The sequence below is a fragment of the Sceloporus undulatus genome, chromosome 1 (genome assembly GCF_019175285.1).
Source record: "Sceloporus undulatus isolate JIND9_A2432 ecotype Alabama chromosome 1, SceUnd_v1.1, whole genome shotgun sequence".
In the NCBI taxonomy this organism is placed as follows: Eukaryota; Metazoa; Chordata; class Lepidosauria; order Squamata; family Phrynosomatidae; genus Sceloporus; species Sceloporus undulatus.
Genome location: NC_056522.1, coordinates 371,115,089 through 371,133,854, shown reverse-complemented (window position 1 = coordinate 371,133,854; position 18,766 = coordinate 371,115,089). Strand labels below are relative to the sequence as shown.

At 40.9% G+C, this 18,766-nt stretch overlaps 1 protein-coding gene across 1 annotated transcript in view; it reads left to right on the top strand.

Moving 5' to 3' along the window:
- HIF1A (hypoxia inducible factor 1 subunit alpha) overlaps positions 1-12,318 on the top strand; it is a 73,590-nt gene extending 61,272 nt beyond the window's left edge. Inside the window, 9 exon segments of the mRNA XM_042460817.1 lie at positions 700-806; positions 1,002-1,149; positions 2,345-2,565; positions 2,742-3,022; positions 3,832-3,957; positions 4,686-5,077; positions 8,898-9,009; positions 9,205-9,331; positions 10,418-12,318. Coding sequence (XP_042316751.1) covers positions 700-806; positions 1,002-1,149; positions 2,345-2,565; positions 2,742-3,022; positions 3,832-3,957; positions 4,686-5,077; positions 8,898-9,009; positions 9,205-9,331; positions 10,418-10,569 — 1,666 coding nt within the window. The 3' untranslated portion in view covers positions 10,570-12,318.
- The last annotated feature ends 6,448 nt before the right edge of the window (positions 12,319-18,766 follow it).

The following is an 18,766-nucleotide window of genomic DNA, read 5'->3' as shown; positions in this document are numbered from 1 at the left end:
TTATTTTAGTTAAAGCAGTCTCAAACCAGATTATTTCTGTAGTTGTGTTTTGGACCTATGTCAGGCATAGGTGTGTTCAGTAACTCAATAATTGGCTTCTGACTAATGGGGTGACAAATGGCCTTCCTTTCTAAAAAATGGAAAGAAAATACTTCTTTACAGGGCATACTAATTAAATATGGGAAGTGATCTTGGTTGGTATTTCCATACAGTAGCCACTTAGTTACTGTAGTAGCCAGCAGAGTGTTGTTTAGGTTTAGTTCCCGTTATCTGAAATGCTTGGGACCAGAAGTGTTTTGGATTTTTTTGGATTTTGGGATATTTGCATATACATAATGAGATATCTTGGAGATGGGGCCTATGTCTGAGCATGAAATTCATTTGTGTTTTTATGTACCTTATACACATAGCATGAAGGTAATTTTATGCATAATATTTTTAATAGTTTGTGCATGAAACAAAGTTACATGAACCATCAGAAAGCAAAGGTGTCACTCTCTCAGACACCCATGAAGAAAGTTTTGGATTTTGGAGGATTTCAGAATTCTGATAATGGAGACTCAACCTGTATTTTCTGAAATAGATAATACACCTGCAGCCATTTGATGTATAAAACAATTTCCATTAATAGAGAGAAACTTTTATTTGTAATATGAAGAAATACTATACATTAACAATCTTCTTTTCCTTTGCATAAAGAATTACAGAGCTGATAGGGTATGACCCCGAAGAGCTCCTGGGTCGCTCCATATATGAATACTACCATGCCCTAGACTCTGATCATCTGACCAAAACACATCATGATAGTAAGTGCAGGGCTGGAGGATGGGGAAGCCTTGCTAAAGATCAAATAGCATTGACATTCTTCTCTGTGGGCAATAGTTACTGCTCTGTATTATATGTGACGACATATATCATCATGCTTAGAATTAGTTACATGTTCATTGTGAACAGTTTTAGACCCTACCTACATATAACGCAGAGCTCTTTTCTGTTTTCAGTGTTTGCTAAAGGGCAAGTGACAACCGGGCAGTACAGAATGCTTGCCAAGCAAGGGGGCTACGTCTGGGTTGAGACTCAAGCAACTGTTATCTACAACACCAAGAATTCCCAGCCACAGTGTATAGTGTGTGTGAATTACGTTTTAAGGTGAGCCAGGGAATGGAGTTATTTTTGTGCCAAAAGGTCATCAGCCAGGCTTTAATAACATCAGTTTGTCTTAGCAGTCTGACTTCTTGTTGAGGAGTTGTTGGTGTGTTGTGTTCGATGCTACGGTTTTGCCTAAAGCTCTCCTTCAGTTTTAAGAGTATTGAAAACTACTGAGTGGACTGCTTGATGTGCCTACTTTGTTGCAGTGTAGATTTTGTTGTCCACTTCCAAATTAAGGTTTTGGAGATGTATAGTAAAGGAAATGGTTGGCAAGTGATTGGAAAATGATAGCATTTAAAGAAGGCAGTTATGACATCTTTTAAACTATCAGTATATAACTGCATCTTCCAACAGCACCCCCCCCCCCCCACTTATACAACAGAACTTCTTTCTGCATCATATCCCCAGATCTCTTCTGAAGTGTCCTTCAACCTTTGGAAGTAGACTTTGGGGACAGTGACAAGGAACATCTGGTCTGCCAGTGTTGTTTGTTCCACTGGTGGACAAAGTGAGATAAAACCTCTAGCCTTGATTCTGATGTAAACTGTGTTCAGACAATCAGGCTAAATTTTCAGCATACTCTGACTTTCTTGTGCTTTTTACGGTGGCATTAATGCAGGCCTTGAAGACAGTTAGTACAAAGATAATGTGTATAGCCCAGTACATGTTGTACCATATTTGCCCTTTCATACAGGCAAGTTATATATTTCAATAACATAAAAATTGTACACCACAAACAATTTTTCAAATATTTTAACCATCTTAAGTGAATGCACTAAATGCTGAGTATAGGCTTGTCCACAAACAAGTTATTTGCAGTGGTCTTCAAACTAAGTTATTAAAAGCCCTAAGTCTCCTCAAAGACAAGATGTGTAGTGGCAGATCAGTTTCCTGATCTCCTGTTTGCATCCCCCTAACAATGAGTGCAAGCCATAGGGGAATGTTGGATGTGTTTTAGAGTATGGAGCAATATCAGTGTTAACTGTTATTTGAACAGTTCTCCGTGTAATCTGAGTTTATGCTCAAGAACACTTTCCAAACATCTTTGCAGTGAGCAGGGCCTGTGCGGCAATGCTCAGGGTTGAACAAGAAAAAAGTTCAGGAAGCTAGGAAGTACTGAAGTGCATGCTGTCATCAAATGAACACCCTAGGCTATTACCAGCTCCGTAATATTTTCTTTTCTGCTCCTCTGCAGTGGCGTTGTTCAGGGGGACTTGATTTTTTCACTCCAGCAAACAGAGTGTATGTTGAAACCGGTAGATTCTCCTGAGATGGGTGTGATCAAAATACTTGACAAGACTGAACTGGAAGATAGCAACAGCCTCTTTGAGAAACTGAAGAAGGAGCCAGATGCATTAACCTACCTTGCTCCTGCGGCTGGAGACACCATAATTGCATTAGATTTCGGCAATGATGGTGGGTGTGTGTTTAGTTCAAAGAACCTGCTGATGAGTAAAGTTAGCTATAAAGTATTTTGAAACAAGCTGCATGTTGGGTTGGATGCCCTTGGTATCTGCTATATTTTGTTGAGCCCCTTAAAGTGCAGTGCTACACTTCTTACTTAGGCTGATGATTTCTTTTAATTTTTGTAGAGACTGATGAGCAACAGTTTGATGACGTTCCTTTGTATAATGATGTAATGCTCCCCTCATCCAGTGAGAAATTGCAGAGTATAAATTTGGCCATGTCCCCACTACCTGCTTCTGAAGCTACAAAACTGCTCCGTAGCAATGCTGACCCAGCACTTAATAGAGAGGTGGTGTCTAAGCTGGAGTCCAGCACAGAGCCTTTAGATCTTGCTTTCTCCACTCGTCGGACGCAAGACCAGCCGGCCACTCCTTCCGACGGAAGCACCAGCCAAAGCTCACCTGAGGTTAGTCATCTGAGTAGGTGTTGGCAACCTGTCATCTTTCACTGAATCTGTTGCTTGCCCTGTAAATAAAAGATCTATTTTCAATATTAATTCTTTGTCAACTCTGTATCCTGCCCTTATTCTGAGAAGCTCTAAACATTGCTCACAACAGTCCAAGGAAGAGTAGCTGGAGATGAGCCTGATCTCTTCTGATGAATTTCATGCAGATCAAATCTAGACCATCCCAATCTAAATGCAACACTCTGAATGCCACCCTCCCCCTCTCTCCATCAAAAGTCTTTTTTCATTAAAAGGGCTCAATAAACAATTTTGATGGATTTTGAATTAGCATAAAAGGACTGATCAATATCCATAATAGCTAATATTATATTTCCTCCATTCCCATTCATTTGACTCATCTGAGTATGCAGGTTAACAAGCATTCTGATTTGTATAGAATTCTCTAGCTGACAGTGCGATACTCTGCTTTACCAAAAGCCAAAATAATATTTTTCTGGATACTTTCTGGGTCATCTCCTTGAAAGAAGATGGGGGAGGTGAAAGTGCTGTGAGCCATTATCCTAAGTGTGCATTTAAAATTTGGGGATACACTTACCAAACTGTGAATGGGTAAGACTTAGGAAGTCATTGGAGAGTAGCACAGTTGTTCCTCACTGTGTTCATAGGAAGCTCTTAACTTCCAACATTTGGGGGATATCTGTGAATGTAGACTAATTATTTCTTTTGCATGGAGTCAACTTCATTATAGTTGGATAAATAGTTGGAACTGGTCCCATTTTATTTAATAGTGATGTGGATTATCTTTACAGCCCAGTAGTACTCCTAATGACTACTGTTTTGATGTGGATAATGAGATGGCCAGCGAATTCAAGTTGGAGCTGGTGGAAAAGCTCTTTGCAATAGATCCAGAGTCAAAAAAACCATTCTCTACACAGGTGAGCACATTATCTAAAACACTGCACGTGGTTTTGGACTACTAGTGCATTCTGTCAGATTAATCTTAAAATCTACCTGTATGTGTGCTTTTACTTACAATAGTGCATACTTCTTCTTTCACGAAGCTGGAAAGCTGTATAACTTTGAGAGAGAGAGAGAGAGAGAAACGGAAAATTGAATCAGGGAGGGAGAGTAAAATAAAATGTCATGGCTCCAGAGATTTGTGCTCCACATTATATATGCATACACAAAGTCATTTCTGAGTGTTTGCTGCTTGCCCTGTCTCCCAACCGCACGGCCAGTCTTCTTTTTTGAACACGGGGAAATTTCAAATGTGTACTAAAATTTGGTGCAAGGCTGTCTTGAAATTGTGCGGTTTGTTTGCTTATGATCTATTTATCTTACTTTAATGTAATTATAAATGAGTTGCAGACCTATAACCTTTCCTGGAGCCTCCAAGGTGGTTAATATCTCTTTAAAATAATAGAAAAAAACCTATTGTATTGGGCATACATATAGTAGCCACAGTTTACAAGCCCCTGAAAGCTGGGCTTCTCAAAGTCTCTGTTAATTTAAGTGGGTGTTGCATGATTCTATGATTCTAAAATTAACAGGTGGTTTTCAAAGTAGCGGCTGTTTAGCTCTAATAATAAATTTGTTTTCAGTTGAGTCTTGTTCTTCTTCTGTCAACACATACAGTTACACATTTTTGTTTCTTTGCTTTCAGGAAACTGATTTGGATTTGGAAATGTTGGCTCCATACATCCCCATGGATGATGATTTCCAGCTACGCTCCTTTGACCAGCTTTCTCCACTAGAGAACAGTTCTGCGAACCCTCCTTCCAATGGGGCCACTGTCACAGAATTTCAGTCAGCTCCAGTTCCATTGCATACCACAGAAAAGATAAAGCCTGTGACAATCAAACATGAAGAGGACTCAAAGGCCCTCACGGCTCCCATTCACATCACCCTTGAAATGAACAATGCCCCAGCATTGCCCTACACTGAGAACCGAAGTCGAACGACATCCCCAGTCAGAACAGGAAAAGGCACGCCGGAGCAAAAAGAGACATCAAGTCCAGGGACGCCAAACTTATTAACTGTCACGTTGGGTAAAAGGTAGATTTTTTTTTAAAAGAGCTGCTGTTGGCCTAAACCCAGTTTTGCAATATATATATGCTTACACAGAAGGAAAGAATTATTCCTGGGTGTTTAGTACTTCAGCAAGGAACTTCACGACTGAGCTGCATTTTTGTAGATATACTTAAAAGTCTGGATGGTGGGTTCTAAGCACATTGTCCATCATATTCATGTGTACGGGAACTTCATGACTGAGCTTGAGATGGTTATTGTTCCCTGTTCACAGACTGGGGATTGAAGGTCACAAGAGCTGGTGATTTGCCCTAGCAACCTATCAAGTTCAGAGCAGAACTTACAGTGTGGTGCAAGGATTGGTTCAGCTTTGGAGTTTCTTTGTCTGATAAGTAAGGGGGGGTGCAGATGTGTGCTTGCACCGTCTTGCCAGCGAACTAGGGCTAGATGGGGGCTGGGCATTTACATACCTAGAAGCCCTAGTCCACGGCTGTGCCATCATGGCTCACCCTCATCCATACAGGGGGCGCCATGATGACGTACGCACAGCACCGTGTCCGGATGGCGGCACACCGCACGCACATAATTGGGGCGTGCCAGTGTGCCAATCACGCCCCTTCCTGGAAACTGCCAAAAGAAACTTCTTTTGGCCAGCACATTGGTGCTGCAGTGTGCAGCAAAGACCAATCGTCTGTCTGTCGAGCCCCTTAGTTTATTTTCTGGTCCTCAAAACATGAGACAAGTTACTAAAGAAGCATAACTCCAGCCATGCTCTAAACACATGAAATATGGGTAGAAACATGCACATATGGGGTATGGTCTTTACATAAAAGCATAACTCTTTTACCTCTTAATATCCAGAATTAGAATGTCATTTTCTTGGTGTGTTGTTGCCAGTAAATACCACATCTTTCCCCTGTTTTCTCCCCCCCCACACACACACACACCATGCAGTTAAAGACACAGCACAAAGTGTGCAGGGAAAGTGCCATAATTTTAGATTTGAGAGAACACTAATTACAGAAATTGTTTGCTACTTGGAGGGAGGGGGTACAGTGGTTTGAAAATAAAAAGAATTTGTGTGTAAGCTGTACTCCGTTAAAATGTGAAAAACAACCTGAAATAGAAAACATGTTTGCATTACTTGAAGGAGACTAATGGGCTGATATTTCTATGGGGCACTGCAATGGCTGTCAGCCCATTTGTCACGTCTTTCTGAGATGACTGAAGGGAGGTATCATTGAAACAAATCTTGAAACAGGCAGTTGGACTGTCTCCACTTATTAAGCAAAGATTTTTTAATTCATTTTTTTGTTTAATCATCATTTTGGTGAGATTTCCTTTATTGGATTATTGGATTTCCTTATTGGGTTGTGGGATAGCTCCTGTTGCAACAAAAAGTATCCTTTCTTGTATCTCATGGGGAACACATACACACATGCTCATGTACATGTGAGTTTAGCAAAGCTCTCTTGCAATACCAGTGACTATTGTAACTTCATTCAGAGCAGTGTAGCAGAGCAAAGTGCTTTCAGCATGGTTCTTCTTTCCCTCTTTCCTCGCAATCACCATGTGCACAACAATATTTTGTTAAGTCCTACCACACAGACCTGTGCAGATATACTGTAACACAGACCCTCTGAAAATCATGCACTCCAAATTGAGAGCCAGAGTACTTACACACAGGTCTCCCCTCTTTTCTCCAAAATTAATCTCCCCTTCCATTTCTCCTTAAAATCATTGACTGTGCTTCTGTGCATTTGCATGGTGGCTACCAAGCAGGATCCCTAGTGAAACAGAATTTGAAAAATGGCTTACACATGTGGAAGTGTTCAGTCTTCCTCGTGGTGCACTCATAATACTAAACAGTGGTTTATTGTGGAGAGGGAGAGACTATACGATCCTGGCTGCTGAATTTGAAAAGAAGTGTTTTACAGGGAGCCAGCATGACTTCTGTAGTAGACAACAGGAGCAGTACAGTATTGTAAACACAAATCCCAGGGTTTTTCATTTTGTTTTGCTTCGGGGTGTTTTGTGTGTGTGTGTGTTTGGCAATTTATCCATATATCCATAGGGATATATGATGACACCCTAGACTGGAGGAAAACAGGCTGATCTGATATCTAATCATCCTTTCTGTAAGGTGAAACAGACAAAAGCAGTAGAAGGGATGATGGCTGACTATTAGTCCATTAAATCCAAAATGTTCAAGTGATGACAATTAATAATTGAATAAATCACCTTGAAAGGAATGAGTGAGCCAGCATAGTGTAACGGTTTGAGTGTCGGGAGTAGGACACTTGGAGACAAGGGTTCAAATCCTTATTCAGCTGTGGAAACCTGTTGGGTGACTTTGGGCAAATCACATTCTGTCAGCCTCAGAGGAAGGTAAGTGTAAACCCCCTCTGAACAGATTTTGCCAAGAAAATCCTATCATAGGTTTGCCATAAGTCAGAAATAACTTGAAGATACACAACAAAAACAACAAGGAATTTACATTAACTGTTAGAGTCCTGTAATTTAGGAGAAGAATGAACATAGCACAGGATGCAAATGGGTTTTAAGTTATTCATTTTTTTAGAAATACGGCCTGTTCCTTGTCTCTTCTGGAGCATATGCTTGTGTTGTAGAGGTTGATGGCATGGCATACCCAGTAAACAATTCTATAACATGAGACCACGTTTGGATTAATTGGTGTCAGGGCAGTCTCTGGTCTGGCTAAATTTGTATTTGCCTGGAAGCACTTACTTCTCTTCCTAGTGGTACCTCGTATAAAGTTGTGGTGACTCTGGTCCAAGTGCAGAATGTTCACCTAAGAACTGAAATATAGTGCAAGTTCAAGCTGAAATAGAAAAATGGGAATCTCATATGATATCTTTGTCACTAGGCTGTTCTGTACATTCCTCCCCAATATTTTAGATAGGTCATAGAATCAAAGAGGTGAAAGGATCAAGTCCAACCCCCTGCTCAGTGCAGAGTCTGCAGCAAAAGCATCCCAGCAGGTAGCTGTCCAGTCTCTTTTTGAAGACATCCAGAGAAGGTGACCCCCACCACCTTGCTAGACTATTGGTTCCATTGCCAAACTGCTTTTCCTGTCAAGACATTCCTTCTAGCATTCAAATGAAATCTACCCTTCTATAATGTAAAATCATTAGACTCAGTTCTGCCAAGTGTGATCACGTCAGTCTTCTCTTCACCTAGCTGAATATGCCTAGCTCTTTCAGCCTTTCTCCATACATTTTGTTCTCCATACCTCTCATCATCCTTTTTTACCATCTCTGAACTCATTGTTTATATATGCCCAAAACTGGTTGCAAGACTCCAAATGAGCTCTTACCAGTGCAGAATATTGTGGGACTATTACTTCCCTTGACTTGATAACTATGATTCTATGAATGCAAACTGAAATAGCATTCACCTTCTTTGCTGCAGCATCATGTACCTGTCTCATGTTAGACTTATGATCAACAATAATCCCCAGGTCCCTTTTGCATGTCATAAGTATTGGTAATATTATATGGGGAAAAAGACCTTTCATTGCATTATCTGTGGCTAACAACAGTGGTACATTCTAACAACAGTTACATAACATGGAACATAGGCTTATCTGTTTTGGTTTTATTGAGATATAATTTGGCACCTTGAATTCATTGATAAGGGAAGATGCTCCTAGTGTTGCTTCATACATGCCAGTGTTCTCTGTATGTAAGCTGTGGAGTGTTTGTATTTGTATAAGCAAAAGAGCAGTGTGGACTTCATTCGTATCTGACTCATAAACACATGTACTTCATTTTAACATGAGAAAGTAATCTAGAGGAAAATTAATAGTTTGATTTTCCCCCCTCAGTCGATCAACTACAACAAACGAAGAGCTCAACCCAAAGATAATAGCTCTGCATAATATTCAGAGGAAGAGAAAGATGGAACAGGACAGCTTACTTTTCCAAGCAGTAGGAATTGTAAGTTTTCAAAGATTCCCTCCTAAATTCCATCCCACTTTAGTTGACAATGAAACATCATTTTAGTGTATGATGGGGGGTTTTTTGTGTGTGTGTGTTGTTGTTGTTTTTTTGTAACTTCCTTTTGATAGCATATGTGTTTGGGCTTTTTCTGATTACATTAAATGGACTTTCCTGTGATGTGTGTGTTAAAAGGGCACATTATTGGCGCAGTCCAGCACTCCTGGAACAAATGTATCACTGGCTTGGAAACGTGTAAAAGGATGCAAACCTAATGGACAGAATGAGGTGGCGGAGAAGACAGTCATTTTATTACCATCAGGTCAGTGTCTTTGCATGTGTTGATCTAATCAACTTACTCCAATATTGTTCATGAAGGAAGATAAAACAGCTGCTCTTTTTCCCCTCTGCAGAAGTAGGTTTCACCCAGGGGTTCACAGCCTCCCCAATACTGAAGTCAGGTTGTGGAATCAGGGCCCCTGTCTCAAGGGGTCCTGAAAGTTGAAACAGGGCATATGTGTACCTTGAAGAAAGGAGCAGCAGCTCAGGATTCTTAAAATTTGGGAGAAAATTTGAACCAAACTAGATTTACAGAATGATGAGAGTAGGAAGGCCTCCATGACTCATCTAGAGCAACCTCCTGCCAGTGCAGAAAGTCCATGAGATAACCATACAACCCCTGCTTAAAAAGCTGCAGCAAGGGATAAATGAAGGAGTAGGATAATAGGGAGGGGAGGAAAGAGACCTGCTGTTGATAAGATAGTTGTAGGATGGGAGAAAGGGAAAAGTCTGCAGATGTGGAAAAAAAAATTGTGTCATGTTTGGCTAGTAGTCAACATGGCCCTGTGTTCCTTTTCTTTTCTTTTTTCATTACACACACGCAGAGTGTGCTTTAAAAAGCAGAATTCTCCACCTTGTATAAAACACGCCTGTTTGCCTAATTTGTTTTTATTTTACATGATATTTTTAAGCATGTTGTGTAATTGTGATGTGGTCAGCTGTAATCCTGATAGCTGGAAATTTTACTTGGGCTGTCCATTTGGATTGACAGGTGGCATTGGCCACAAGCTGCAGGAAAAGAGATTCCAGCTCAACATTAGGAGGAACTTCCTGACAGTAAGGGCTGTTCGACAATGGAACAAACTCCCTCGGAGTGTAGTGGAGTCTCCCTCCTTGGAGGTCTTTAAACAGAGGCTGGATGGCCATCTGTCAGGGATGCTTTGATTTGGATTTCCTGCATGGCAGGGGGTTGGACTGGATGGCCCTTGTGGTCTCTTCCAACTCTATGATTCTATGTGTACTACCACAATGACACTTATTTCCAAGCTGTTATGTCTGTAAAAACAGGGGCAAGAAACTTGTGTTCTGAATTTTTAAGTGGATAACTTGCTTTTTCTTCCCCTTTTAGATATAGCAAGTAAACTTCTAGGGCAGTCAATGGATGAGAAGGGACTTCCACAGCTTACCAGCTATGACTGTGAAGTGAATGCACCCATACAAGGCAACAGAAACCTGCTACAAGGTGAAGAGTTGCTCAAAGCCCTGGATCAAGTCAACTGAGCTCCCTCCACCACAACCCCTTCACAGTTGTTCGGTTTTCTTGGACACTGGTGATTCACCACCTAAGAGCAGTCTATTTATATTTTCTATATCTGGTTTTAGAAGCCTGGCTACAAATACTGCACTAATTCAGTTAGTTTGGTTCTGATCCCCTTTCTACTTTGGACAGTCTTTTACTTAAAGAAAGTTAGGTATTTTTTCTCTTTTTTTGATGACAGTAACTCAGCTAATGGTGCAATTTTTGGTACATTAATAAAGTCCAGTACATTTAGAACACGCTTGCAATGGCAGCTTTGAAGTAGGCACCTTTTTTTTAAATAAAAAGTATTTATTTTTTATTTTGACAAGGGATTTGTCAGTGAGAAAAAATTTCTTATTAAATAACACACAGCCACAATAAAATTGTCTAAGCCTTCTGTTCTCTGCTTGAAGGCTTCTTGTGCTCTGTTGCTCTATGATGTTAAGCAATTTTTTTACTTACTTTTACTCTCTTTTTTTTAGGGAAAAAAAGAAACATGGCTTTGCAGCAGTGCATTTGTAGCCACAATCGCACAATCTATTTTCTTAATAAAATAAATACAAAATGCCAGCAGTTCCTCATGCAATATATTCTGCATTTGTAAAGCTAGTTTTCAAGGACATTTTCCCTTTTTTCCCTATTTTTTTATGTTGATAGCCTGTGAAATCATGTAGACATTTTGGAGTAATGCTCTCTTTTTGTCATGTTGTACTGTGGGAGAATTCTTAAGTGCTGTGATAATGCCCAGGCATGGTTAGGGGAAAAGAAAGATTCGATCTTGAGAGGCTAGCAAGCCTCTAGGGGAAAAGAGATGTTGGAGGAAGGGGGATGGTTATAATTTGGAATAGTTCTGGAGAAAGCAAAGATACATTTCCCCCTCTCTTTACAGTACTTGCAATCTCCCAATAATGTTGATTTCAGAATGGACAAAAAAAAGCAATTCTTCACACAATGCATTAATTCACTGCCACAATGTGGTGAAAGCCACTGGCTTATATAGCTTTTAAAAAGATTAGACAAGGAGGATAGGGCTATGTTGTTATGATAGCTAGATTGATCCTCCATGTTTGGAGGCAGTGTACCTCTGAATACCAGTTTGCTGGGGGGCAAACAACAGGGAACAGCTGTTGCTTTCATGCCCTGGTTGTGGGCTTCCTAGAAGCATCTGGCTGGACTAGATAGACCTTTGGTCTAATCCAGGAGGGCTCTTCTTAATGTTATTTATGTGGATAAATTCTCTTTAAAGGGAAAATGTTTTCTTTTTTTAATGTATCAGTTGCTTTGTCCGCTCAGAGGGAATTGTCCCCTGCCTATAGCTGTGAAAGTTCCTGCTAATATTGTGTACCTAATAACTGAATCTAAATGTCCCAATTTCCCAATGTTTGATAGAGATGATATTTCAAGCAAATCATAAAACATCCTGCCTTGTTAGCAGAGTTGCCTAGTTTCATCACTGAGTTGCTTGGTAATATTTAATGTTTTGCATTTTATGCACCTTGTTGCTATTAACATTCATGTGTTTGTTTTGTTTTGTTTCGTTAACCATAGATTTCAGTAATGCTGAATGTATTTTAGGAACCTTTTTTATTTAGGGAATTTTTCACAAAATATCTTACTTTCCTTCTATGTGCTGTATAATAATTCTCCCCATTCTTTCCCCCATTTTTTGTGGTTGGATCTAACACTAACTGTATTGTTTTATTACATCAATAAAATATAAGTGGACCAGGCCTGCAACAAAGTGTTACATCTGCAGATGAACTATGAATTTTGAGTCTCTATATTGATTTTTCACTTGAAATAGTCGTGATTGCCTCAAGCTCTCATCCCAAGTCTGCGGTGCCATCTTTATCTCTAAACACCACTGAAACCAGCCAGGATGCTATGGGAACATCAAATGAGATAAAACAACAATCACAAAATCAGTAATCCTGACAAAGATCTACATATAACATAGTCTACTGCCTTTTTTTTACCATAAAACCCCTAATATATTAGCGGTATGACACTGTATGGCTAAAGTCTTGTAATCATCTTTTCTGGCCCCTGTTACAAAGGCCCAAACATTGCTAGCCAATATATGATTTGCTCATATACTTTAGTATGAATTCAGATATTCCTAGTAGTGGGATAAAAGCAAGAATTGAGGTATTCGACTCTCATCAACACAATGTTATTTGTATGGCTTCATTTCTTGTCTTCCATTTCTCCGATATACTCACTGCTGTCTTAAGGTAATATGTGAAAGCAGGATATATTTAATTCTCTGCTAGAGGCAGCTGTTGAATTTCACCTGTGTTTGCTACTGTTATTCAAAAACGTGTTTCTTCACCCTTTTGGTATATTTGAGTTGTTCAGCTGAGACAGAAAAAATTGCTATTTTGTTAATTGACATGATAGAGAAACCTGTCTCTCTCCAATAACCAAATACTGCTTGAGAAATTTCTATACTAGGAGGCAGTGATGCAAAAAAGAAATCATTAATTGTTCTGCACTTCTAATTAAGCAAAGTACATCTGTGTTTCATCCATTTTACTAATGAAAGCTGTGACACTTTTTTTTTTACTATTTTTTTGGAAATGGCACAAAAGCTAAGAGTTCTAGAATCAGTGGTACTTAACTCTTACGCAGTGAGTCCTATCTTGTGTGAGGACCATGAGTGGGCTACAAAAAGGTGGAAGGGAGGATGGTGGAAGTACTAGAAACTAGTTTCAGCTTCAGCATGTGAAGAGATGCCAGTTTAAAGAGAAGGAGGTTAGGGATAGTCCTGTATTGAAGACATCCATTGCTGGGATGAGGCTGCCTGTCCAGATAATTCTGTTTTGGAGATGGTTCTTACATTACAGTTGCTAAGCAGAAAGCTTCTTTCACTTTGTTGCACCACATGGTGGCTGTAACTTGACAAATAAATCACCCATATGACCTGGGGTGCTGTCTGCTATACAACCAATGCTGTTCAGTTTGTACACACAGGCAACGTGAATCTTTTAAGCACTAAAACTAGTCTGATTTTGTTACTGTGTTCAAATGCGTAATGCTATCCAAGTCACTACAAATCAGTGTCAGTGGACATTATCCAAAGACCTGGAAGAATCTTTGTGGCCACACAGGAAATGATCTGGGTGCCTATTTTAAAGTGGGCCCGGGAACCCCTGAGAATCTTATGAAGCTACTGTGCATATAGCAGAAATATACACACTTCCTCAATATTAGAAAATGCAGTGGTCTGAGAGAAAGACAAGCTTATTTAAAAACTAGAGATGGTTCCTTTAAATGGGAAATTGTAAGTAAAACCTCAACATACTAGCAATCAGATGCACCCTTTTTTAGTATGGAACTTTATAGCATTAGTTTTTCCAGATAAAAATTGTGGCATGATGCATCAACATTCCCATATTTTGCAAAGAAAAACTAAATATAGACGATACCATGTCTTATCCCTTCATAGCTGAAGAATGTGGAAAACATGTATTCTCTAATATGAAATGATACAACAACTTTCCAACTTACCTAGAAAAATAAATGAAAAATGTTTTGTTGTCATAGGTCAAGCTTTCAGTATTTTGTTCATTTGTTTTAATCCCGTTACTTTCCTAATTACGTTGTTGTTGTTGTTACTTCTCTGCCACATCTCTGTCTATATGAAAAGTTTGGTTAGTTTAGAAGAAATGTTACAAAGGTGTACTTTAAAAAAAAGATCACTGTATTAAGAATACAGCATTTGTTGTTAACTGCCTTTGAGTCGATCTCAAACCATGGTGACCCTGTGGATAAGACATCTCCCTGTCCTCCACTACTCTTAGTTCCTGCAAACTCCTACCCATGACTTCCTTAATAGTCCAGCCATCTAGCATGTGATCTTCTTCTCTTTCTACTTCCCTTCACCTTTCCCAACATCATTGTTTTTTCTAATGAGTCCTCTCTTCTCATGATGTGTCCAAAACACAACAGTTAACCTAATTGTACAAGCAAAATGATCTTGTAGCATCTTTTGAGACTGAGTGAAAGACGTTGTAACAGAAGCTTTCATAAACTTTGTATGGCAGGGACGAAACAGATGAGCAGGGAAAAGCGGCTTGAAGCTGCTTTTTCCAAAGCTGCGTTGAAACCCCAACCATACTGCTTGCTCCTAAAGCGGCTGAAATGCGCATGTCGACTGCACAGTGCAGCTCCTGTCATGACTGCATGGTGCAGCTTCAAGCTGTGCTACTAGGTACTTTTTTTTACTGTTCCGCCACCAGCACCACCATTCCTGCGCACCTTCACGGGAGCAAACCACTGGTGACTGCCATTCCATTGGATGGCTGTCCTTGTGAACCTGCTGGCATCAGATGCAGATGCTGGCAAGGTACAATCATTACCCCTTCACCCCTTGCTCCCTGTTTGACTGTCTGTTTTGTGTATGTTGTACTCATCTCCATGAGAGATGTCACTGCCACCCTCTTCGCTTGGGTACAGCAGCTCCGTTCCTTTGAAATGCGCTCCTGTGATGGGGCATTGACATGCACAATTAGGGTTAGGGTTTGGAAAGCATGCCGCTTTAGAGCCACCCTGGCATCAATGCATTAGACATACATGCAAAGTTGCACAGTTTCTGGGAAGAAGAGGAAAAAACAGTTCTTTTTTAGTCTTGCTTTTCTCCCCATAGAATGGCTTCAAGGAGTACATCATCTAAAAACTCGGACTTGAAGCCAGCTGGAAACCTGCTTATTTGACTGTGTTTCGCCCCAAAGTTTGTTTTCCATAAAGGTCCTTTCCATACTGATATTCCAGACTAACACAGCCATAACTCTGGATTCCATAAGACAGGCTAGAAATGGCAGGCAGGTGTGATGTTGGCTGTACTGCTGCCCCCCACCAGACCTTGGAAAAATTACCTTTTGGACTACAGTACTTCAGATCCCCCAGTCACATTGTAATCCCCAAAAACCACTCTTGCAAGCTCTGTCATGACAGGACACAAAATGATCTTGTCTATAGAGAATTGGTAAATGATGTGCGATAGAGCCAACAGTATGCACAAGAGCTCAAGCAGGGAACCCTTTGTACTGTAAGATCCAAGGCAAATTGCTCCATTTAGTTCCCACTCCAATAATTGGAAACCACTGCTTGAGAAAATAAGCTCAAGTCTACAAAAGCTCACACTACCAGCTTCTTTCAGGTAGTTTCAAAGGTGCTACAAGATCTATTTGCATACTGATTTTCCAGACTAACACGGTTGTAGCATCTTGTTTCCAACATCACCAGCCAAACTTTGCGCAGTGTTTCAAGATCCCATTTTAAATGTGGTACAAAGCTGACAGAATAAGCAAACTTTCTCCAGAATACCCACAGAAGAGCAGCAGGTTTCTTTGGCAAAGTGATATTCAGAGGTTGACTGCCTCCAAACATGGAGCTACTAAAACTAATAGCTACAGATACATTCCACGAGTTTTTCAATCTTGTTACAAAGCCTGGGAATGTCACTTTTGGACTACACTTCCCAGAATTACCCCAGCCAGAATAGCTGCTATTACTGCTGGTTGGGAAGATGTTTTGGAGAGTTATCTCCTGCACAACTGTTAAAATGCACAGAAGTGTTTGGCTACAGATACATGCCTGTTTTTAAATCCTGTTACAAAGCTTGAAAATGTCACTTTTTCAGGCTACAGTTCCCAGAGTTATCCCAGCCACTGTTTTTAAGTGCTTTTATCTTATGATGGCATTTTATTCTTTTAATGAGTGATGTCTTACTATTGCACTAGTTTAATACCATTTTAAGTCTAAAACACATTGTAGAAATAATCCAGTTTGAAACCACTTTGAACTGCCCTGGCTCAGTGCTAGGGAATTCTGGAAACTGTTGTCCTGGGAAACTTTTAGCCTTTTTTTTTTTTTGTCTTTTTTTTTTTTTTTGTCAGAGAGCTATATTGCCACAATAAGCTACAACTCCCAGGATCCCCTAGCGTTGAGCCAGGGCAGTTAAAGCGGTCCCAAACTGGATTGTTTCTGCAGTGTATTTTGGAGCTTAAGGTCCATGTTTGTATGTCTTAACTGCACTGGTTTAATTTGAAAGCTGCCTTGTGTCCCACCTAGTGGTGGCGGGAGAGGGATATAATAATAATAATAATAATAATACTTACCACTGATGGACAGGTGTAGACAGTGAAGTCTAGAAGCGTGAGAAGGTCTTCTTAGGCATGCCATCTCGCTGCTCTCTTTCAGCATGCTGTTCCCAGTGGTGCTGCTGCTGGGCTTGGGACTGAGGATGCTTCTGGGAGGGATGCAGGAGGGACATGCAAATGAGTGGAACGTCCTGGCCGCGTCGCAGCCAATCAGCTCAGCCGGGCCTCGCCCACTATACGTGCGGTTCTGCACCCGAGAAGAAACTTCAGGCATCCTTCCCAGTTCTCCCTCCCTTTCATGGAAGAGGCTGCTACGTGTGTTTGAACATGTTGGAAACGGGCTGCAAGGGATGGGGCGACCCACAGAAGCCCTGGCGGCTCAAGATATAGCCCCATCTCTAGCCTCTCTCTAGCACATATCTATCTACCCAATGATGAAATAGAAGAGTAAAAGACTTTTCATATCTGGGATCAAAACTTGATCCGAGTGGGGACTGCAGTCAAGAAATCACAAGAAGACTAAGAATGGGGAGGGCAGCTATGAAAGGACTAAAAAATATACTAAAATGTAAAGAAATGCAACTGAGCATGAAAGTTAGAATCATACATTGTATTCCCTATTACCATGGATGGATGTGAGAGCTGGACAGTTGAAAGCGGATGGGAAGAGAATCCATTCATTTGAGATGTGGTGCCGGAGAAGAGTGCTCAGGTTACCATGGATAGCCAAGAAGTCAAATGGGTCCTAGAGCAGATCAAACCAGAAATCTCTCTGGAAGCCAAGATGACAAGACTCAGGTTGTCATACTATGGCCTAATCCTGAGGAGGCATGTCTCACTGGAAAAAACAGTAATGCTAGGAAAGGTGGAGGGAAGCAGAAAGAGAGGAAGGCCACATGCTAGATGGATGGACTCTATTAGGGAGGTCCTGGATATGAATTTGCAGGTCCTGAGCAGAGCAGTGGAGCATAGAGAGTCTTGGAGATGTCTCGTCTACAGGGTCACCATGCCATGGGTCGAGATTGACCCGAGGGTGGATAACAACAACTAGCCTAAAGCAGAGGCTCCCAACCTTTTCCATGCCTCACACACCCCTAGGAAATTGAAAGATATAGGACCTTATCACACGGGGGCGGGGGGGGGGGGGGGGTGTTGCAGCTCAGATCCACAGTCACTCCTGTTCTAGCAGTGCAGATCTGGAGTCACTCCTGTCCTTAGCTGTCATCCTTCATGGGGTGAAGAAGCAGTGAGGAGATGATGGGATAGATGGCAGTTTGGCAGAGAGGGTGAGATTGCAGGAGCAGCCGGGGGATGATGGGATGGATGGCAGGGGTCACTGGGGCCAGGATTGGATGCAGGAGAAGGCAGGTGATGATGGGAATGATGGGATGGGTTGCAGGGTGGCAGAGGGGGCAAGATGGCATGAAGGAGGAGGAGGGGAATGATGGAGCAGGGGGCCAAGGGGGTGACATCAGAGTGCTTTTCCACACCAAACCAATTCGCAGTCCAATCGAAGTGAGCCTGAAGCTAATTCTGTGAAGTCACTTTTCCCCCAGTTTTACCAAAATGAGAGGTCACTTTGGAATCACTGTGGAAGCACCTCGCAAGGAGCTCCCATAGAAAGGAATGGTGTCTGATAACACATTCACATTCTGTCATGAATGCGCATCGTTGGAAGTGCAGTCACTTCAGAACTGAGCTGGAAAATCTCCAAAAAGCTCCATGTGATATACTCCTAAGACAGCTATATTTTTGAATTCTCTCTCTAAATCTAGTTTACAATACTTGCAATCTCCCAATAATGTTGATTTCGGGGTGTATCAAAAGAGCAGTTCTTCACAGAATGCCTTAATTCACTGTGGTGAAAGCCACTGGCTTATCTAGCTTTTCAAAAGATTAGGCAGGGAGGCTAGGGCTGTGGTGTTCTGTCCTGAGGCAGTTCACAAGATAAAAACAAATACCTGAAAAACTTTACAACAGAAATTTAAAAAACAATTAAAACAACCCAGTTAAAACGGCACAAAATTAAGATTAAACACATACATTAAAAAAACAAAACCAGAAGTAACTAACG